This window comes from Enhydra lutris, unplaced genomic scaffold, assembly GCF_002288905.1.
Source record: "Enhydra lutris kenyoni isolate GAN:26980312 unplaced genomic scaffold, ASM228890v2 scaffoldscaffold14, whole genome shotgun sequence".
Taxonomy (NCBI): Eukaryota; Metazoa; Chordata; class Mammalia; order Carnivora; family Mustelidae; genus Enhydra; species Enhydra lutris.
In genome coordinates this window covers 15798547-15822395 of record NW_019154098.1, presented here as the reverse complement: position 1 = coordinate 15822395, position 23849 = coordinate 15798547, and the positions used below count along the sequence as shown (strand labels likewise).

The 23849-nt window shown below is 40.7% G+C and overlaps 1 protein-coding gene across 2 annotated transcripts in view; it reads left to right on the top strand.

Annotated features, from left to right (window-relative positions):
• Window positions 1-23849, top strand: part of LOC111146535 (NSE2/MMS21 homolog, SMC5-SMC6 complex SUMO ligase) — a 226278-nt gene that overhangs the window by 49677 nt on the left and 152752 nt on the right. For both annotated transcript variants that reach the window (XM_022502106.1, XM_022502107.1), the window contains exon 4: window positions 17005-17158. In XM_022502106.1, the coding sequence (XP_022357814.1) occupies window positions 17005-17158 (154 nt within the window). The remainder of the gene's footprint in view (window positions 1-17004; window positions 17159-23849) is intronic.

The following is a 23849-nucleotide window of genomic DNA, read 5'->3' as shown; positions in this document are numbered from 1 at the left end:
TAGTGTCCCTTATGCTTCTGATCTTAACCACCCATCCTATTACCAGTTGCCCAAAGGTAAAGGTTTGGGACATTTAGTCTAAACAAAAAGTGACTCTTCACATTGATTTGACTTGCATAAGGAGGGGGAGGGGGACTCTGTTAGTAATGAAGAACCGCTTGAGTAAAAGAATATTGTTATATGTAACTGTTTTATCAGAAGAAAAGAAAACTTTAGAAGGCCCAGTATTATTGACCCTTCTAATTTTGTCTGTGTTATAATTTAAAAGTGGCAGTAGTGTGAATATGAAGGAATTTTAAGGATTTGAAATAAAAATGAAGTAAATCTTTTTTCCCCAGTTTTTTATTGATGCTTTATGTTTACACTATTAAAATATTCAGTCCTTCCCATAACAAAAGTATACCCAGTCCACATCTCTCTAGCGCTCGTTCTGTTGTGCTTCGTTAACTCAGGTTGAGTAACTTGTTTTTTTCTTGCCAGATATAGATTTGCTCATGATTAATTATTTTAGAGGCCCTGAGGGAGAAGTCTCTCCATGGTCAGTGTGTGTGACATTTTATGGGACACGTAAGGAATATTCACTGGGGTAGAGGAAAGAACACTGCAGTTGGAATCAGAAGGCCCCGCCTCATCCCTGCTTCTCTCTGTAACCGTGGGACATGGGTTAGGGACTTGTCTTTTTGAAATCCTCAGTTTCCTTACCTGTAAAATGAGGGTGACATATCGGAGGGCTGTTACAAGGATTAAATGAGATAATGTAAGTAAAATGCTTCATGCCTTCACAGGAAGTGAGGTTTCGCATAGTAGGCACTCAGAAAATATTAATTGCGTCTTTTAGTCTCCATGCACAAGGTTGCTGTGAAATTAAATTGGAAAACAGAATATGAAAGCTGGTTTATAAATGTTTAAATATCATCTCAATATCAGGGGGTATTTTCCATTGACTGCTCACTTCTTTAGCACTTCTGGAGTCAAACCTGTTTTAGGATCGATAGAAGTAAGTTATGGCTAGACGATCTGGGTTTTACATGTGGTCACCAGGTCTGGGAATGTGAGTGCGCACACAGTACATGGCTTAATTATATAATACGACACTGCATTATGAAATAGCTTTGTCTGTGTTTCCAGGCTTGGTGGCTACCCTGTACTCAGTTCTGCCCCCTGTTAGGTTTCAAGGAAGTTATTTAATCTCTCTGAGCAATGAGAATTACATTATGTAAATTGTTTTAAAAAGTTTTATGTAGACTATGAAGCATCTGACTGGTTTTGTCTTGGTTATTGTTTTAATTTTCCTGGGCCGAGTGGCTTTCTGATTAGGTTTGTGATGGATGGACTTCATTTTCATTTAGTCGTGAAACCTTTCTTGTAGGACATGAATTGGAAGGCGAAAGGCAATTTGATAGCTTTAGTAGTGGGAAGTAGTTTCAAGTATTAGGAGGCTATATTAATTATAGAGAAGGCAGCATCAGAGAATTTGATAGGCTGCTGGACAGGAGTGAATGGAACCCGTAAGGGTAAGGAGCATTAATGCACTACTGGAGTATTAGTAATTCCACAGTCTTTATTGTATTGGGTGAGATGTGATAACTGAAGGAAGGATCCAGCTTCATATCCAGGGACCGCCCTCATTCCATGCTGAAGTTATGTAATAATGGTATAAAGACAAGGAATTTGAAGTCAGATATCCTATTTATCAGAATCTTTGTGGTAATTAAGAATGTTAGAGGTTATAGACTTAGAGGGAAAAATGTAGTATTTCCGAAATAGATATTTTGCCTTCTTTATAGTTCCTTCAGTCATACTGAATAGGTTTTCTGATGGATACTCAGCGGGAACAGAAGGAAAAAAACAACTAGCATTTCCCTTTCCTTTAGATGATAACGGAAATGGTGAATTTGTTCTTTTGGTTATTAAGATCCTCTGGTTCACAGAGGGTATGACTGGAAGACCAGAGAAGACACGGAACATGACGAGATGCTCTGACTGCCCAGTGGTACCAGCTGTTACAAAGGCTGGTCTTCCCGATTCCCAGTGCCCAGAAAGAAAGTCCTTCCATGAAACTTAGCATTCACCATTCTCCTCTCAAGTGTGCTTTCTTCAGGAGAGCTAACACCAAGTATGTATATCCCTCCTCCTGCTGTATCCCCTCCATATACTCACACAAACACTGGAGCAGGGAATACTTCTTCCACTGTTCTGATTGTAAAACAGGGGGCCTCCTTACCACCAGGTAGCCCTGTATCACCAACCACCGCTGAGTTGTATAGAAACGGGAAGTTCATCTAAATGTGTGTGAGAAAATGGAGATCCTCAGTAATTAGGGCTTTTCCAGGAATCTTGAGTTTGATGGATGTAACACAGAATAAGCAGGTAGGGAAGGTCATACAATAAAAGCTTTGTGTATTGAGAGTTGCACTGAAAGAATTACAAAGTCAATCCCAAAGCAAAGAGGCTGTGAAAGAAATAGGATGGGAATGGTTGTAATATGGGGGAAAAAGATCTGTGAACTCTTTTATGTAGAACAAAATTTTTCTTACTTTAGAAATGCAAGTTTGGGGGACAGTTTTCTCAGTTCCACCTGCCCCCATGTCTCTGAGGAGGTGAGAGTGAGGATGGGTAGAACCTTAATCCCTGATGGGAAAGCATATGCCACCTGGGAAACGTCTCTGTGTCGAAACCAACCTGAAAGTCCATTCGGTTGTTCAAAGGTCTCCTTAATCATGTAGTTAGAATGTTTCATTTGATAAGCATTACCTCGCTTTCAAAAACTGTTAGAAGGATATTTGAAATCACGAATTGATAGATTTCATTTCTGTGGGACATTTGTTTATCTGTGTGAGGACCTCTGGTGACTTTAAGCTGCCCTTCTGAAGAGCACAGCCTCCAGATCACAGATTCGTGATTACTGTGGGAAAAGGCTGCAAAAACACGGTTCTTTGTGTAGACTCTACAACAAACTGAGCACGTCCCTTTGACAGGCTCGTGGGAATGACTGTATTCCCAGATGCCTTTGGAAGGAGGGAGAAGAGAGGCATCGGGAGAGGGTGGAAGAAAAGGGAAAAGACTTGTTCTTGTCTTCCACTTGCTCTTTTTCGAACTGGACATGGTACTTCATGGTCTCTGGCTCCACGGGTTCATGCTTCCCACCTCTGCTCCCTGTTACCGTGACCTGTTGCCATGTATGGCAGTAAATATAGAGCATTTTTTAGTGTCGAGTGTGCCTGACGCCATCCTGGCACTTTCTCCGCACTGCGGCGTGTCCTCACGCCAGCCTGCGCGGCGGGTAATGAACTTTCCTGGGGAAGTGAGGAAGCGGAGGCTGACAGTTCCGTGACTTGCCCAAGGTTAACACGCCTTGTGAGAAGCTCAGTGGCTGTCGTTCGGTCATTTTCTTGTTTGACTTCTGTACTATTGATCACCCCCTCCCTCCAGAAGTGTCAAGTTCCATTTACGACAACACATGTCTGTTTTTCCTTCTAGCTGCTGGCCACTTCTCCATGTCTCCTTGGTGAGCCCTCCTTACATCTCTCCGTCCACTAAATCTTTGTATTCCTACTTGTTCCTCAGCCCTTTTTTCTTCCCACACTACACTCTCCTCCTGAGAGATCGCTTCTACGCTTGTAACTTGAATCCCTGTCTTCGTGCCGCTGAGGCTGTTGACGCCTGTCCAGGCATCACGCTGACATCCCCGCTTGCATGTGCTCCTTAAATTCAGCAGGACTCAGGGAGAACTTTTCCCTGTGGTTTCCATCTGGGGTGCTAGAACTTCGTAAATGGCGATATCATCGGCTCAGCTTCTCGCACCAGAAAGTTGGTAGTCCTCCTTCCTCCTCTGGGCTCCTCCTGGCATGTGCTCCATCTCCAGACCTGACCGACTCTCAGGCAACTTCACCAGCCTCATCCCCATCTTGGGCCTTGAGTCTCCCATGGTGTGTTTGCTGTAGCGTTTGCTCCCTTCCAGTGTTTTCTGTCTAGTAGGCCATGTGATCTTTCTAAATTACAAATTTTCGTGATTTTATCCACTCTTTACACAAGTTTACCTTCTTCAGTTATTCCTTAATACTCAGGATTAAATTCAAACGTCTTTACCTGGTATATACCCCTGCTTAACTCTGTAATCTCACTTTCACCATTCTTTTATGCTAGTTCTTAGAATGTTCTCCTGTCTCTGGCCTCAGTACACGTTGTTCTTTTTATTGGGGATGCTCTTCTCCCACTTTGAAATAGCTAGCACCTTCCTACCCTTGACGGACTTAGCACGGCTCCTTTTTAATCATCCTCCCTGACACGGCCCGATCTCTGTCGGCCAAGTGTGTTACTCTCGTGCGCTTTTCTAACACTGTGCACTTAATCATTTTTCATAGCTTTTGTAGCTGTACCCCTGCCTTCTCTCCAGAGCCAGGTCTCACATACACAACTGTCTTCCCATTTCCACTTCATTTCCTTCCCGCCGGCATTGCACATTCAACCTTCCACAATGAAACTCTTAATTTTTTTTTTTCTCCCAAACCAGCTGTTTCTCCAGACGTGTCCATCTCAGAACATGGCAACTATACTATTTCATTCAGTCAGGGCAGAATCATAGTTGTCCTGGGTTTCTTCCTTGTTTCACGACCCATATCCAGCCCATCAGTAAACCCTGTTGTTTCTGGCTTCAGAATGTATCTAGAATGTGACCGCCTCCGACTTGTCTGCTGCTGTCACCCTAATCCACACCACCGTTACCCTTGTGTAGATGACTGAAGTGGCCTGCTTCTCCTTGGTCTCTGCTTCTGCCCTTCCTCCCTAAAATCTTTCCTCCTCATAACAGCCAGAGTGATCCTTTAAACAGAAAATCAGCTCTTCTCACTCCTGCCCAAACCTTCCCATCTCTCTCAGAATAAGGGTTAAAGGTCACACACTGGCCTCTTTGACCTGTGGCACCCTCCATCCACCCTTACTTCTCACCTCATCTGCTTTTACTTCGCTTCAGGTTTCTGTTCAAACGTTGTTTTCTCAGTGAAGCCTTTCCCTGACTGTCCATCAGAGGTGAGCTCACCTACCCCACCCTGTGTAATTGTTCTCCATAGCACTCATTATCTTCTGGTTAATTATTTTATTATTTCGGTACCAATTTTCTCAACTAGATGTAAACTCTGTGAGGTCAGGGACTTGGGCCCTTTAGTTTACTACTGTTTTGCAGCATCTGGAGCAGTGCACGGCCCCAATGGGCACACAGTAACTATTCGGTGAGGTCTAGGGTAGTAGTTAAGTCATGGACTTAGAAGTTGAACAGACCTGCGAATGTAGTGAGCCCGAGCCCCAGCGCTGGCAGGCTCTGTGACTACTCGGAGTTAGACCACTCCTCAGCCTCAGTTTCCTAATTTGTAATATAGGGATATAGGGATGTGTTCGTTCTCACCTCTCAGGTTGTGTATTTGTTTGGAGAGGGGAGTAACTAAAACAAGTTCTGCAAAGGGCTTAGCTCAGTACTTTGCCGTAATAAAGTACAAATTAAGAGCAGTTGCTGCTCCTGATACTGCTGCTGATTCCTATCCAGTGACATTTAGTTGCTTTTCACTGTCCGTCTCCTTCCCCAGACCTTAAATTCAGCTGAATATTTACCTTGCTTTTGTAATAATAGTAACACGGAAGAGAGGGGTGGAGGGGAGGGGGATTACTTGGAGGTGGTAAAATGTACAAACTTCAAGATATCAGAAATAAGTTCTGGGGGTGTACTAAAAAGTAACAGCAGCGACAACAGTGTGGTGATAATAATACTGGTAACGGTGCTTCTGGAGGGCCCAGAAGTATTCTGTAAGTTAGCACTTTCTGGTAGTGCTTCCTACCCAAAGTAGGAATGTTCTATATCTGCACTATCCACTTTCACTTGCTACTGGCATTTGAAATGTGACAGTGTGACTGAGGAACTAAATTTAATAATTTTTAATTTTAATTTAGTTTTAAATAACCATATGTGGGGGCACCTGGGTGGCTCGGCCAGTTAACTCTGGATTTCGGGTCAGGTCATGATCTCAGATTCCAGGGATCGAGCCCTGTGTTGGTGTCTGTTTGAGGATTCTTTTTCTCTCTCTCCTTCCCTCCGCTTCCCTCCCTTCCCACCCTCTAAAATAAGTAAATTAAAAAAAAAAAAAACAAAAAAAACCTACAATTGGCTAGTGGCTTCTGTATTTGACTTTCAACACTCCAGATTCTTTAAATATATTAACTCATTCAATATTCACAACGCCCTCTGGCCTGGGTAGAGTGTAGATGAAATGGAGTGTCTGAGTGGTTAAGTAACTTGCCCAAAATCACACAGCTAGTGGGAGGCAGAGCTGAGATTTGAAGGTCAAATCTCTAGGTAATGGTTCCAAGGTCTGCTGGCACTTTCTACATTGTAGCTCGTCATGTCTTTCTCAAGAATTGAAGTTTCAGGCCCAGGGCCAACATGATGTCTTGTGTTCCTGCTGCAAGGGAGGCCGAGAAAGCCAGTTTCTGGTTCTACCCCAGTGAGGCGTCTCTCCTAAGGTGGGAGACTCCCCAAACATAGGAAGAGTGTTCAAAAGGTTCTAGACCAGTGAGCTTGGCTGCTCAACCTCTGAGTACACTTTTCTTCCAGACTTAAAATTTGCAAACAGCAGGAACAATAACAAAATGCATCCTACTAACCTTTTGCAATTCTCTCTCATCTCAACACTTGCTTGTCTTTCCCCCAAATGGTGGAATGCTCAAACATTTTACTAGTTACTGTTGCCAATTCCAGGATATTTGTGCTATGCCCAGTTTTTTTGGTTTGTTTGTTTGTTATTATGGTGCTCTAACTTTTTATAAACTATTAGAAGAGGAAAGAGAGAAATTAGTTAAAACCATAAATATGTATGTCAAACATAAGAAGACACATGCAAGGATTACTTCTGTCTTAGCTGTCGCCATTGATCCTGACCCCATAGTTGGTATTTTTAACTCCTTTTCTCTACTACCCGTTCTATGTTCTCTTTGCCCTCAGCCAGCTCTCAGCTGACTGTAGGTTTTTATCTGACTGGAACACTTCGACATTCATTCCTGGGGTATCTGTGTTCTTGATGGTCCTGTCTCTATGGAGTTATTTCTGACTTCCATTATCTTTTACTATTAGAAATGGCAAACCCAGGAGGTGTTTCACATCCCTGACACACATCTCCCTTTTCTCACTCTGGAGCAGCCATCTTCTTTACCCTTGATAATCAAAATTCATAGCTCCAACCAGTTCAGTAACCTCATTTTTTATCTGTCTCTTCAGTGTCATGAGGAGCTTAAAATTGTTAGGTTGCAGTTTAAGCTTCCAGATCAGTGGAGGCTTTGTTGAGTCCCTTGGTGAAATCATTCTTTTCTTGGGTACTGAAGACTGTTCAACCAGCAGAACTAGAGTTGCAACCATTGCGGGGGGAGGAGGGGGTCAGGGTGGGGGAATGCAAGTTGGTCATTAGGTGTGATGACAGGGAGATGAGATGTACTTGTCCCTTGCTTCCTGGCCCATGTGTTCTGGCTACTGGAGAAAGAATGTCCTCTATTATTCACGGTTACAGGCATCCTGTGGGGCATTAACTGAATTTCAAGTAAATGATGTAGCATTCTGGAAGATCATCTTTCTGGATAATGGGGTACTTGGTAAAATTAGAAAATCCCATTAGCGTCAACCCATTGCTGTACTTTTTTCAATGCAAAATCTTGAGTGAAATACCATAAAGATAAATAAGGCATTTAGTAATCCTGTGGATGACAGAGGCATGGCAGACAAGAAAGGCAATTTCAGATTCAGAATAAGTGGTCAGATGACCGTTAGAGATTTGAGGATACATGCGTGCAATCAAGTATGTCTTCCTAAAATGAAGATCGAGTATAAAAGTTCGTTCTGAGTTGTTCCTTGGAGGCACAAGCAAGCAAAATTAAGTTGAAAGGGGATTCAGATGAGTTCAGATCATTGATCATTGACTCAGTGTGTCCTTGGACAAGATGCTTAACTACTATTAACTGCCCGTTCCTCACATCTTTAAAACTGGGATGATACTTGTATGTATAAAGCTTTGAACCACCCCCATGAAAGGTGCCCTGCAAGTACACTGTTTGTGAATAACAATAATCAGCCTCCTCTTACCCTCCCATCAGTGTGACCTGTGTTTAAATTGAACAGTGCTTCAAAAGATTGCTTATGAAATGATGTCCTCAATATTCATGTTGTACATGCTCTCCTAGCATCTGATACATTTTCTTCACAGCACTTAACATAGTTGGTGGTAGTGTATTTGACTGTTTGGATAATGCTGGTTCCCTCCACTAGACCCTAAACCCCATGAGAACAGCAGGGTGGACATGCTCACTGTCACATGTCCAATGCCTAGCTCAGTGCGTGTGTGTGGTAGGCATTCAGTAAATATTTACTGAACAGATGAATGAATAAATAGTGCATGTTTCCATGAATTCTGTCAAAATAAAATAAAGCAAAAAATAAAAAGTAAAAAAAAGCTCAAGAGATAAAAATCAGTAGGTTGGTTCCCCAGTGCCCCCCATATGGGAATCTAATGCTATAGTCTGTGTAAATAAGTGATTCCTATTGGTCATAATCTTACAGGGGGAATGGTGCCATGAGAAATTCATTGGAGTAATTTTCAACAGAATAAATGTTTAGTAACAGATGCACATACGTGGCACGTTGCCTCATTCAACTGCCATCTGTTAGGCAACTATCTATTCTAGCAGGACTGGTCCATTAGAACTAGACCAACAGCACTCTCACACATGTTTAAGTTTATTTTCAAAATTTTTCTGAAAGCCTTGAAAGACGAGAGGTGTTTCCACGTCTGGTAGGCAGCTGCTTCATAATGGTGTATTGCAACACCTTGGCCAACTATGAAGTCCATTCGATGTGTCATAATGCTCAACAAGGAAGTATTCTCTCTTAAGTGTTTTGTCAGAAGTCAAACTAAATAATGGCGCTAGGAAACTCACTCAACTACAAATAATTGGGTCCAACAGAGTTCATTGCAGATTGTGCAATTGACAACAGAAACTGCCGTGAGCTGAAGGCTATAATCCATGCTGGTCATCATTAGTGTAAGAGATATATATATATATATATATATATATATATGTGTGTGTGTGTGTGTGTGTGTGTATTTTTTTTTTTTTTAAACAGGGCAAAGACAGTATAGTAAACTCTGTAGGACATCTAGTGTGTCTCCATGTGTACATGCAGTTACGTTATACCCAGTGAAAGCATAATGATCCTTGGCCTGGACATGTCTTTCAATAAAAACTTTACCAAGCTTTTTTCTATATAAAGGTGGAGACAATGTTGGCCTATATAAATTTACCTTGTGCATGACCAGTTAGGTTGGTGCTGTGTCATAAGTGTGGGCCAACTTCCATAAATGTCTCAGTGCTTAGCATAATGCCTGGTACCCAGTTGGTACTTAGCAAATATTTGTTGAATGAATGTTCTAGAACCAATCCAGGTAATTCTCACTGGATTCCCAGCATGAAAGCAGGTCCCGTAGCCTTAGATCAAGTTGAGTGTGAATTAGAGCTTTGAATACTTAGTGTCCTGAGCAGAACGCATAGCAAATTGCTTATCACTACTGTGTGCCCATAATAAACTTCTAAAGGCTGTGTGATTTCCAAAATGTAAATCATCAGGTATGTGTTATTTTGGGAGCCAAACATGTAACAGTGGCTGTTTTAGAGAGTAAATCCATCTGAGTCTTGGTTTAGTTACAAGAATGACTAATTTTATACTAGATTCTCACATGATTCAAAGTGTGTGAATGACTCAGCCCATCAATATCCTCAGCTCCTGTGATCTCCCCTCCCAGTGAAATGATAGCTATAAGGCAATAATGATAATTGGAGGAGGAGAAGAAGATGACCTTGACTTTGCCCTCAGGCAATAAAATGAAATACTTTGAGTAATTGCATATGTATACAATACTGTTTGAAAGAAATGAGATGTGTTGTAATATTTAAAATTTTATGTTAAAGCATGTTGAAAATGACATGGTTAAGAACTAAATTCTGCCGTTTGTTTCAACCATTATCAGTTTCTCTAAAACAATCAACTTCTTTAAAGACAAAGAGCCATCAGGGTTCTATGTTAGTTGTTAATAGCTCATTGATCGCCTTCTCCTTGCTGACATAGAGAAATACTGCAGTCACAGGAGCATTGGGTCCCAATTCAATGGAGCTAAACATTCGTGAGTGATTTTGAGCAGAAACTGAACAGTTAGTTGGAGACCTATGGGACTTTGGGGGTGTTTGTGTGTGTGTGTGTGTGTGTGTGTGTGTGTTTTTCCCTATTAAATTGCTACATTTTGTTGAAACAATTAATTGAACGAAGGTCTGGATATTTCGAAGTCAGCACTTTGTATCTCTGCTTTTTGCTAAAGTCCCCAGTGACCCAGTCCCCGCATCCAGTGCACACTTCTCAATGCTTATGTAGCTTGACTTCTCTGTAGCATCTGACAGATCTTGAAATTCCTTCCTGGACTTTTGGGGTATTTTCTTTTGCTTGTCTTAACACTTGTCCTTCTTTCTAGACTCCTCTAGCTGTCCTATAGATGTGGTATTCTCCATAGTTCTATCCTTGGTCCTTTTGGTTTCTATTTAGTCTTCTTGGTAAACCCATTCATTTCTGTGGTTTCTACTAAAATCTACACAGTGATTCCTCCATGTGGACATTTCCCTGTCAGGCTGCTGAGCTGCAGACCTGTATATCCAGGCACCCCAAAGATAAGCGTGCAATGACAGCAACAGCGACAGCTCCTCATTGTCTAATATTCTGTGTGGTCGACCGCTTGGTGCTTTGTTGCTTCATTCCATCTATTTTTCTCAGCAACACTGGCGAGGCAAATTTTCTAAACTTGTAAGTGAGGAAACTAAGGTTAGATGCATTTAGTAACTTTCCCAAGGCCATTCAGTTAGCAGAGCTTCATTTTTAATCTCAGGTGTAGAGCCCAAGTTTTTCATCATAAATGCTTTGGGTTAGCACATCAAAATGGAATCCTTTACTTTCTCCTCTCTTTTTTGTTATTTTTTTCCCACTATTCTTTGTCCTGCTTGAAAGGACCATATTTCATCCCTCAAGTAGAAATCTGGGAGTTGTACTGGACCCCCCCAAATATTGTGGATCATAGAAGTACTTTTAATTTTATGTCTTAAAATACCTCCTCTGTATTAAATAGAAGTTTCAAAGTCATCAGCTTTAGGCTGATGTATTTAAAAACTAGAAAACATGCCACCAAAAAAATCTGTATGTCTAATTTTTCTTTAAAAGCTTGGACTTACTCTCTCACGCGGCCACAGTCATGTGCGCTGTGTAGCAGCTTCCTCTCACCTGGGACTTGTACTGTCTGCTTTACGATGCTCTCACCACTTCCTGTTGTCCTCTTATTGGGGGTTTCCTCAGATCTTTGTCCAGCCCTGCAGGCATTTTTGACACCTGGTAAAGACTGTTGTGCTTTCCCAGCTGGTCTTCCTTCCTCTCTAGTTTTTGCCCTAGAGAATGATTTTCTCAAATGAAATCTGTTACTCGCTTTCTCTTCGTGTTTGTGATTTGTTTCCCCACTGGCTCCTTCTTCTTAGTCCACAAGCATGTTCAAGGCTATAAGCTAAAGGCAAAAGGAAAAGAATACAACATTTTGAACATCTACTACATGCCAAAGTGAAACACAAACATGATTTAATTAGGTCTTCACAGCACTGAAGTGGGTGTTCTTGAATCCTAATTAAGAGGTAAGAGAAATCCCAGTCCTGGAAGGATTGTCCCAAGATCCATATACAGGTTGGTTTCAGATCTGTCTGATTCCTGGTTCCATGTTCTTTTTCCTCCATTATGTCACCTTGATTTCAAGCTGCTTTTGTCCTCTGTGCAAATAAATGAGGCTCTTCAGCTCTCTTTCCCATGATCTACTCCCATGTCTCTCTTCCTTTGCTGCCAAACTTTATTCATCTGTTACCACAGAACTCCCTTAATCTCTTCTCTCATCTCAATACAATATTATTTGGCTGCCCTGTAGTTCACTCGTTCATCAACATCTTTGGAGCATCTGCTTTACAACAGGAAGTACACTAGACACCAGGCAAATAGTCTTTGCCTGAGAGAAACTTCACAGGCTGGTGGGTTGATACAGGTAAGTTGTTCCACCGCAGTGTACAGAGTACCTAGTAACCAAGTCCAGTCTCCTTTTAGACCTTATCTTACTGAGCTCTCTTGCCTCATTTTCCTAAAGGACAATCACCTCTGTTAAGGAAATTTTCTCATTTTCTTTCTTCTGTGGCATTCCTCATACCTGGTTGGGTTTTTTTGTTGTTGTTTATTGTTTGTTTGTTTTTGCTTCTTTTAGAGTTCTTTTTGCATCTCTTTTCTTTCTGTTCTGGTCTTCTCATTTTAAATGTCTTTCCTGCTGCATACTAGATCTCTCCACTTTGACAGACATTCAGGATTGCACACTTCTTTCCTTAAGAAAGTGCAATTTACTTAGTCGCCCATATTAACTATTAAACATCCTGGAATCATCCACAATCCCTTGTCCTCCTTACAAAAAGACTTGGCCTTTCTACTTTAAAAATGGCATTACAGGGTACCTGGGTGGCTCAGTTGGTTAGGCATCTGCCTTCGGTTCAGGTCTTGGTCCTGGGGTCATGGGATCTAGCCCCACGTTAGGCTCCCTGCTCAGCAGGAAACCTGCTTCTCCCTCTCTCTCTGCTGCTCCTCCTACTTGTGCTCTCATGTGCTCCCTTTCTGTCAGATAAATAAAAAAATTTTTTAAAAATGGCATTACAATTTGGTCAAATTGCCAGCTCCTCTGTCCTTAGTTAACCTACAGCAATAACTTCCTTCTCCTTTCTTGTCTGAAGGGCATCTTTACATGCTTTAACTTTAGCAATTAATTTTTAAAAATTTCTCATGCTATTCTTACTTTACTCCTAGAATTTTTTAGGGTCTTTCCTGCTACCTGTTGGTCAGGTCTCACTTTCAAAGCTATTCACCATTTTCTCCTGATCGACTTTTCTGGTTTCTCTCCTATTTAGCTACAGTGCTTAGCCCATGGAAGGTACTCACTGAATACTGGATGGGTAAGTGGGTGGTGCATAAAAACCTGACCTTTCTCCCCCAAGGGCAGTATCAGAGTCCCATTATGTAAGTATGGTATCTGCTAAGTTCCCTTCTTGATAGTTTGTCATTTTTAATTTACAGTGGTGTAAAGATGAGTAATCTACGAGCTGTTTTTTTATTGTTGTTGTTGTTTTTAACCTGTTTCAGGGGTGCGTGGGTGGTTCAGTTGGTTAAGTATCCAACTCTTGATACCTACTCAATACGTGATCTCAGGGTCGTGAGATCGAGCCCCACCCAGGTCAGGCTCCCTGCCTCCAGGTGCATGCTTACACACTCTCTCTGTGTCAAATAAATAAATAAATCCTTATTTTAAAAAATCCTGTTTCATAAATTTAGTAACCCAGCGTACGTGCTCAATTGTATTCCCCCCAAATTCATATGTTGAAGTTCTGATCCCCAGTACCTCAGAATAAGACTGTTTTGGAGGTAGGGTTTTTAAAGAGGTTTCATTTTAAGTTAAAATGAAGTCATTGGATAGACCTCGATCCACTAGACTGCTGTCCTTCTAAGAAAGGGGAATTCGGACACAGACACATAGAAGAAAGACCATGTAAGGACTTAAGGAGAAGATGGCCATCGACAAGCCAAAGACTCCCAACCCCACGTTCGTTAAGGAAATATTTTCTACTGGTTAAGCCTCCTAGTCTGTGGTGGCTTATATTGTTGTGACAGCCTTAGCAAACTCATACACCCTGTGTCTTTTAATTCATTTAGGTTTTAAGTTTTGTGTCTAGGGACTTTATCCTTAAGAAAGGGATGGACCAAGGGTCCAATAAAATCTCTCCTCTAATCTCAGGTTTCTTGGAAGTATTTTAAATTTGTCCTGGGGCGAGAGGGCTGTCCTTGTCTTTTTCAGACCAGATAGCACTTATGATCAGCTACCTAAAGACTGGGTTTTTCCTTCCCATTTTGGGATTATGTATCTTATTTCAATTAAAGATACAAAGCAAGATTCCATTTAAAATATCATTAATCCCCATTTATTGCATTGATTTTAAACAGATAAGGAGTTTAATATTTTCTGGGCTCGCGTTTTGATAGCTCAAGTACAGTAAGTTCTCTCTGCGGTGCACAGTTGTGCCAACCTCAGCATCACATTTCCAGAGAAGATATTTGCTGCAGTGAATGTTACATGCTTTCCAGCAGTTCTTTTGAGATTCTGGCCTTGGGGGAAAGAAGTCTTCTGAATTGCTAAATCTGGTTTATTCAGGTTTATTATCACGAATATCTGGTATATTCTAGTCCTGTTTCGGGTTACCATATCGCCAACCTCAAAATGCCTGTCCCTCTCCATCTCCTCCGCCCCCATGTTCTAGCTAGCTCCTCAGCAGTGGTGGTACTGAAGCTAGGGAAATTAAATGTGTTGAGTGGGTTAGAGACTTTATTAGAAAAGACCATTTGTGTATGTTGATCATCTGCTCTGGTCCGCTCTGATTGCCTCAGATTAAATAATAATTTCAACCCCATTAAAGACCTTGAGAAGGGTCACCTTTATACCTGCCTGTAATGTCACCATTAACATCTCAGGTGGATCTGAGTCCATTTTATTTTATAAATCCAGAATGAGAGGCTATAATTCTTTTCTGAGAACTTGTAATTTATTTTCTATATCTGCTCTGAACTTCATGCTACGATCTTGAACTTGTTTCGTCTTGTTCTATCCATGGTAGAGGTGGAGGATCGCTAGTCACCATGTATAACTGCTCTTTTCCTTGAGACATGAGGCATTATTAAATTGCCTCTCTACCTTCCCTTTTCCAAACTGAGCTTTATTGGTTCTTTAGCCTTACAGGACTTATTTTGAATTTTTAATTATATACAAGATGTGTCATTAAAGCCTCTCCGTATTTTTCACAAGTCTCTTTGATGATGGATCCAGCACTAGTTGAATATCATCTGTACGATGAGAAGGCAGTCAGTTTCTACACTCAGTACATTTAGGCACTTTGGTTTCATGCTTAATTTTCATTTTTGACTTAACTAATTAAAATCCATGGCAGGGGGCGCCTGGGTGGCTCAGTGGGTTAAGCCGCTGCCTTGGGCTCAGGTCATGATCCCAGGTCCTGGGTTCTAGCCCCACGTCGGGCTTTCTGCTCAGCAGGGAGCCTGCTTCCTCCTCTCTCTCTGCCTGCTTCTCTGCCTACTTGTGATTTCTCTGTCAAATAAATAAATAAAAATCTTAAAAAAAAATAAAAAAATAAAATCCATGGCAGTTAAACAAAAGAAGATTGTATAATTCTTTTTTCCATGACAAAGGGTGATTGAAACATAAATTGCAGGTAATCTTTTGACTTCATATGTATTGATACTCAGATTCGGAGACGTAAGAGTATATCCCATTGACTGGAACCAAAAGCAAGAATTTTCTGTGTCTGTCTTACAGTCTTAATGTTGCCTCCAACAAACTGGATTATAGTAAACATGCCATTTAATTCTTACTACATAATTGTATGTATTTATGAGACTGAGGAAGATAGAGATCAAGGTTGGATGACCTCTAAGTGGTCTTTCAGCTGAGAAATTGCATTGTGTACTCTCCTAATGATGGTCAGGTGATCAGTTGTGGGGTTTTAGTGGGTAAGTACATTTGGAGCATGTAAGATTAATTCACTTGAAATATATCGAGTATATACATCGAATACTACCTACTACATGCCAGGCAGTGATAAATCACATGTTTTTCAAAGAGTGCATTTTATTAGGGGAAAGGAACATGTTAAAATAAATGCAGTTGTCTATTACGGGGGTTGTGCTAGAAGTCCAAGGCGTGTTGGGACGTGAGGGAAATTTGGGTGAATTTTGCTTGGTGGCAGGAGCATCAGGGAAAGGCCAGTGATTCAAGGGGCCAAATATGAAGGCCTGAGGAAGAGCAGCAATCAGACTGAAGTGGTGTGGGGGTGGGGAGGCAGTAGCCTGATAGCAGCTGGAGGTTGAGTAAATGGGAACAGTGGATACAGGTGATTTTTTTCCAAGGAGCTGGACTATAAAGACAAAAGAACTGAGGGGAATGGGCAGGGATTAGAGGAAGTTGGTTGTTGTTAAATTTGGGAGTAAAGAGCTAACTTAGAGGTTTTGGGGGGAAAAGCTTCTAGAGGGGAAAGTTCTGACAGATGAAGAAGATGGAATTAAGAATGAACTTAAAAGCAGGATTGAGGATAGAAAGAAAAACAGAGATGGAACCGATAATGGTGATAAAGAAAACATAGCAAAGTGTTCTTTGTGGCATCTAGGAAGGAGGTAGGTGAATGGCAAAGTGCAATTCTTTCAACTTTGCCACGTGTTGGAAAGTTTTATAAAAAAAAATATTGGGAGGAACAAAAGGAATGTAGATTGAGAGTTTAGCTTTGAACAGAACAGGGGAGACACTTACTCCTAGTTGTGTCAGCAGATGGTGAAATTGAAGGTTAAAGCTTCAACTTCTTCATGACGTCTGAGCCACTCTCCCCCACTGGGGCAGAGAGTGGGAGCAGAGGAGCATTGAGGAGAATGAAGGCTGGAATCAGTGCTGGGGAGTAGGAAGAGGGACTGAGCAGACCTGGCAAAAAGGCGGAAGCCATGAGGCTCAAGTTCCGGTGAAGTTGGAGGGCACAGAGTTGCACTGGTGTGAGATTTTTCCCTAGTAGTCGTCAGAAGACCGCAAGTTAGTAGGGCACCGGGCGAGGGTATAATAAGGAAATGGTGAGTGGACGGGATGAATGGCTCCCCCAGCTGTTTACCATCAGCCTGTTCTGGAATAAGTCTCAGCCTCGCTAGTTCAGTTGTGATTCTGTTTTCTACCTCATTGTATTTTTATTTGAGTGAAATGAGATAAAAATAATGTTACAAAATGGTATCATGGGAACATTTAACTGAGATAATTGTATTGTCTTCCTTAGGTAAAAGAAGAACGTCCGGAAAAAATACCAGATCTTAAATTATTAGTGGAGAAGAAATTTTTGGCTTTACAGAATAAGAATTGTGATGCAGACTTTCAAAATAATGCAAAATTTGTACAGTTTAAACAGCAGCTGAAAGAACTAAAGAAGCAATGTAAGTCTGCATGCTTTGCTGTTTGGTTTGGCTTTTTGAAATTAGGGAAATGACCTGATAAACGGCCCCAGAAGACTGATTTTATAAAGTTTGCCTATCTGCTTGGCTTGATTCTGTTTCTGAATTGCTTTTTATTGTTGTTGCAATTCTGTATTTTGTCTAACTTTTGGTTCAAATCAGCCTGTCCATTTCTGAAAGCCAACAGTTTCCACAAAGTGCTAAGAAAATTCCCCAGCAGCTCCACAAAGTGACACTGTGTTGTCCCGCTGCTGGGGAGGGGAATTGGGACATTAAAACGGAACTATTTTATTAAAATAGCAATGGTGTATTTCAGATTTTAAACTGCTGTGCCATGCTTTTAAAAGAACCACTTTGAATTTTAGTTTTGCTGCTTTGGAGTAGTAGTGGCAGTGTTTTCTCAAACTAGGTTTTTTCTTCTCAAATACGGACTGGGATCCTCTCGATCCCTTCTGTCTTTTGTGATAGCATAAATTCCATGAGACTGTGATTGTGAGTCCAACATAATTTTGATTTAAAAATGAGATTGGGAAAAATGACCCATTATACAAAAAAATTTGTGGACGGTATCTGACAGAAGTAGATCTTTTCTACACAGTGAGGTACATCCATCCTTTCTTTTCCTCCTCTTTCTGGATAATCCACATAACAGCTTTATGTAATTTTGGTCGTTTTTACATTAGCACAGGTAGTCATTCTTCTAGGCTCCCAAGTCTTATTCCTTAAAGAATTGGATTGTGAAGCAAATAACTTGTTTGTAAACTTCAGTTTCCCATCGTCTTCATTCACATACACGTGGAGGAGCACTGTCGTAGGAGATATGAATTTCCTTCTTGTCCTTATTTGTACTTAGTGGAAGGATTCACATTTTGAAATAAGCTTTCCTTTAAATATAAGCATTTTCCTTAAATTGATGCTGAGGTCTCAAAAAATGACTGAGGAAGCAGCTCTACTTTTGTCTATTTTACAAGTAACTTAAGTTTCACAATTTGGAATGTTTTGCAATCATGATGAGACTTTTGCTTTTACGTGGATTTAACAGTAAGCATTTTCTCCACGTTTTCGTCTGTTTTTTTTTTTGTTGTTGTTGTTCTTTGACCATCACAGCTACCAAAATCCTTCTAATATAAATTGCATGATCCCCTCACTTGGGTAATAATCCCCCAAACAGGTAATGTTATAATTTACTAGTGTCTTCCTGATCTTAAAGGTGCGAGTGAATTTCAGTTTTGGTGTGGGTCGGAACAGCTAAATGTATTTCGTTTTTCTGCTTGGAGCCGATATGACAAATTATGGCAGCTTTAGCATACAATTGTAATTCTTGATTTTTTTAAGATATTTGATAATACAGATTGAAGGATAAATATCTAAAAATATGAATTTCTTCTGCCTTTGTTATTGTTTATGAAGTTATTATTCCATAAGAGAAAGCTGAAAAGACTTTTAGAATTATATACTCACGAGGGAATACTTTCTTATGAAAGATACGTAATTCAACAAAATGACAAATATAGGAATCATGGTTGTTATTATTTCTTAAATTCTCTCTAAAATGGTCAGGGGTGGAGGGGTGGAGGTGCTTTCCCCAGGCCGGCAGTACTGTGCATCATTTGGATAGACAGTTAAACTTTATGACAAAGTAAATTTATACCGAAAGAAATGCTTCCTTATGTAGGATTTCCCTATATATGGTAACACTGGAATTAAGATGATTTTCCCTTTTTGTTTTTCCTAAAATACTCTCTTAAGTTTTTAAATCCCAAATGACAGGACAATCACAATATTAATACCCTCCTTAAATGCTCTATAAGGCACATATACTTTACTTGCAAAAATGCAAGTAAAGTGCATTACTAGTACCGTCAAACTAGCACCATGTCTAATGGATTTTATTGCTTTAGATGGGATGCTGCTGTGAGGATGCTGATTGTTATCAGGAGCCCACAGTTTTTGTGCGGCACGTTGGAGGGACTAGGATTTATACAGGAGCCAGTGAATGTTTGTTTTGAGATATATTCCAAAGGCGAGGAATTCATATTTATTTTATTTTAATTTATTTATTTATATTTTTTTAAAGATTGGAAACTACAAGCCAGGGAGAGATTATTGTGCTCGCTTCGTTTTGAGATCTATTCCAAAGGCGAGGAATTCATATTTATTTTATTTTAATTAATTAATTTTTTTTAAAGATTGGAAACTACAAGCCAGGGAGAGATTCTTGCTTCTAGTTGCCTATTTTGGCAAAGTAAAGGTTGACTCAGTTTTGGCGACTCCACAAATCTGAAGGGTTCTTTCATGAAAGGCATCACCAGGCTCTCCCCAACTTTATTTACACAAACATAAATTGCATGGGATTAAATTTTGCCGAATCAGGATCCAATCACAGACACTCGATGAAGCTCCTTGGTTGGGCGGGGGGGGGGGGGGGGGGGGGGGGGGGGGGGGGGGGGGGGGGGAGGCAAGATAGAGACTGAAATCAGGTGGTGTGAGGAAGGGGCCTGTGAGCTGGCTGGGCTCACCCCGCCATAGGAGTTAAGTTAACTCAGCTGTGGCGGGCAGCTGGCTCTCTTGAACTCTCGGGTCTCAGGATCGCTTTACATTTTTAAAAATTTACCGAGGGCCTCCAGGGAGCTTTTGTTTACGTGGGTTGTAGCTCTTGACACTTATCACATTAGAAATCAAAACTGAGAAGTTTCAAAAATACTATTAATCCGTTTAAAAAGTCAGTAGTAAACCCCATACGTGTTACCATAAAGAGGATTATGAAATACAACTATGTATTTTCCAAACATAAGGACAAATTAGGGAGAAGTGTGACATTGTTTTCCATTTTTGCAAATCCCTTCAATTTCTGGCTTAATAAAAGGCAGCTGGATCCTCATATTTGCTTCTGCACTCGGTCTGTTGTGGCGCATTGTTTTGCTTAAAGTCTACAGAGAAATTCTGGCCGCACACATGCGTAGTTGGACTTGCTGAAAGGATCTTGCAGACCACCCGAAGTTCTCATTTTGAGAACCACAAATTTAGGCCAGAGATCAGTAAACTACAGCCTGTGGGCCAAGTGCAGCCTGCCTCCTGTTTCTCTGTGGCCTAAAAGCCAAGAATGGTGTTTTTCCATTTTTAAGTTGTCTGGAGAAAAGTTAAGAGAAGGATAATATTTTGTGATGTGTGAAAATTCCATAAAATTCAGATTTCAAAATAAAGTTTTATTGGAATGGAGACACTCATTGGTTTCCACATTTCTGTGTGTGCTTTATGCTGTCATGGCCGAGTTGAGTCATTATATGAGAGACCATCTGGCAAACAAAGCTTTTAATATTTGCTGCCTGGCTCTTTACAGAAAAAAGTTTACTGACCTTTGGTGTAAACCATAATCAGAAACAAGGACATTTTGTCGGGGGGGGGGGTGGTTTGTTTTTTTTTTAAACTTTAGATTTTTCCATAAATACTATATATCTGTCTTAGGTACATTCAGAACACTCTGAGTTGACTCCTGTCTGTGAATCATTGCGTTTGGTGCTCTAAGATCAATAAAAGGCAGAGTCCCTGTACTTGGAAAAGACTATATATACGTAGATGAAATACTGTGAGAACCATTAATAACAACAAATCAAAACCAAAGAAAAATGCAGGAAACAGCTGTTGTACAACATAGGAGAGAGTCAGAATGGGAAAATGCAGCCTTTATTTGTCCCTAACATCGCCAATCAATTGCTAGGGGCCGTGTGGAGCTGTATGTTCAGAAAGAGTCAGAGGCTGGATTCAGGCCCAGCAGGAAAGAGTGTGTGGAAGGATTATGGTGGGAAAGAGGAGGGATACTACAAATATTTGGTATTTGCTGTCCCTAGAATATAACGTAACAGGCCCGCTGTACTCATTTAAAGATAGGATTACTCAAAAGGTAACATACTTAAGTTGCACACAGTAATTTTTTTAGTAGTTATTTATGTCTTTGGATACTACCAGGCATTAGATACAACTTCTTGGAATAGTTTACTGACCCCGGTCTAAACCACAGTCAGAACGAGGGCAGGTTTTTGGTTTGGGTTGTTTGTTTGTTTGCTTGTTTAACTTTGGATTTTTCTATAAATACCGTATCTGGGGACCCATTGTGCTGTATATTAGAGATATTATGTGTGTTCCAGCTTCGTAAAATTATTACCAAGATCAAATGGAACAGTGGATCTTCAGAAACTCTGAAAGCTTGTTTTAGATTCCCATTGTTACTGAGAAAGGGCCTGTAGAGCTTAGCGGAAAGAATATGAGCTTAGCAGCCAGGAGACCTGGGTTTGAGTCACTGAATGTGTAGCCTGGTTTGCCCTCCAGTGCCCATTTTTCTTGTTCAGAGGCATACAAATCAAGATTCTCGGAGGCATACAAATCAAGATTGATTGAAGGTAATTTTTACACTTGGTGGTGGTGATGATAACTGAGTTAGGGAACAGTTCCAAAAAAAAAGGATTCCATTTCCCTAAATGGGAATCATGCTCTTGACGAACCCAAGTTGTGAAACCAACAGTGTGATTGGTTCAAGGCAGACATAATAACCCTACTTTCTTGGGTAAAGTGATTTTAATTTATCTGAACAATATGGTCAGGTAATTTCTCTCTTCCTGGACTGTTTAACTGTCTTCACTATTCCAGCCTACGGTTTCCTGCACTTTAGCATCAGGAAAACTTAATCAGAATGTACAACTAGCCCTGTATGGACGCTTGCTCAAGTCATCAAGCAACCTTTCTGCTGTCCTTTATTCATTCACCTATTATGTAATTAGCAGCATGAGAAGTTTTAGTGCAGGTCAGCAAGGCAGAAATTGAGGACATTAGACAATAATTGGGTGACATTTAGAAACCTTTGAAATATAAGGGCTTCACTTCATGATCAAAAATAAAATTGATTGAATCTGTGATCTTTAGTATTAAAATAATCTAATATCAAATGTAATTCTTTTGATACATTTAAATGCTTAAAGGTGCACATTTTTTTAATGCAGATTTGGTAATCTGAGGACATTCACCAGAAATTTGGACAGTGTATTTAGGTCACATAAGAGATATGTAGGATATAAGATAGGGAGATAACCGGATCCACAAGTGAACTTAGAAATCATTTTCAGTCATGGTGACATTTTATAGTGTGATTTCATAATTATCTGGACTCATGATTCAACTCTGTACCTTCACTTTAAACACACTTCATTTAAATGTCAAAACTGATAGACTAGGGAGTGGTCATTCGCTTCCCAGAAGGATTTCCTCTGGTCATTAAATTGGGAGCTCCTGCGGAACTTTAGAACACCTTCACTGAACTATTCCTAGTGGGTTGCTGTCCCTTTCCTTCAGCATCCATTCAAAACCACAGTGCAGTTCCATAAGGGTAGGGACTTTGATGTTTTGGTTACCTTGAACTCCAGGCTGGTCTAGGGCACGGGTCCTTGATGATCTCAAGAGTCTTCAGGAGGACTGTCCTGTACTTGAGAGCTTATCCCTTGTCTAAAGGAGACACCTGCCACCCATGCCTGTCCGTTGTTGCTGTGCATAGGTGTGGACCCACTGTGGCCAGACAGTTGGTCAGGTTCTTTTGGGAAACCCAGATTCTAGCTGCTGATTTTTTCATTACTAGATTTTTAAAACACTGTGCAGACAAAACTGTCGGTTTGTGACCCTTAGTTTTACTTTCTCATAATACCGCTTTTGTCAGTGCCTTTGTAGGCACTTGATGAGAATACAGCCAATTAACAGTAGAGTATGATTTCTTCAGAGAAAGGGGTGGTCTTGCTTTCAAGACACTCCAGACTAAGGCCAGGTTGTGCACTTCACGTCATTTGGGAGTGGGTTCTCTTGCAAAGCCGATAGAGATTTTTGTGGTGAGGGGCTGAGTGTGGGAGCCCCTTACCTAGATGCAGGTGAGCCGCAGGGTTATAGAGAAGACTGACACCTTCGAAGGTCGGTGGAGACCATGTGTGAGTGTTGAAACCCGGAAGGAAAGATGAGGAAGAAGCACAGGTGGTACCAAGAGGGAGAATGCTTAGCTGCACCTGGAAATCTCTTGAGTGCGTTTCAACTGGGCAAAGTGTTGAGCAGCCTGACTTGATCCTGATACTCTTCAACGCATAAATCTCTTTGTCATATGATATAACTGTCTATCCAAACAGTGTGCATTGCTGGCCTGCAATTAACCAAAAGCCCAGGCCCCTTCAAGGCAGGAATGGTTTCATAATCTCCCCTGTATTCCTTTTGTTCTTCATATAATCAGAGTTTGGTTAATATTTATAGAACAGAATTACTCAACTAGAAAAAGAGGGTGAAAAGCTAGTTAAGGCATTCTGATGATAAAACTCACACATCGTTAATAAAGGAAAGAAGAAGAAGAAAATTAGCATTGGTAAGTTTGGGATCTAAAATCAGCAAAGGCTAGCAATTTATATTCTTTGAAAATCTTTCAATTGCTCAAGTATTCAACGTAAGTGATGTTGTGTGTATAACCCTTTACGTGTTGGTACGCATGCATGGTATGTATAGTAATATATGGTTTTCAGTGGTACGGTAGCATCACGCATAGGAAGAAGTAAGTATGGCTCACTTTAAGTGTGACAGCTTAGAACATTAAAGAATTTAATAAAATCATAAGTTTGCTGGCTCTTCTGCAGACAGTTTTATCATCTCTGTGGCC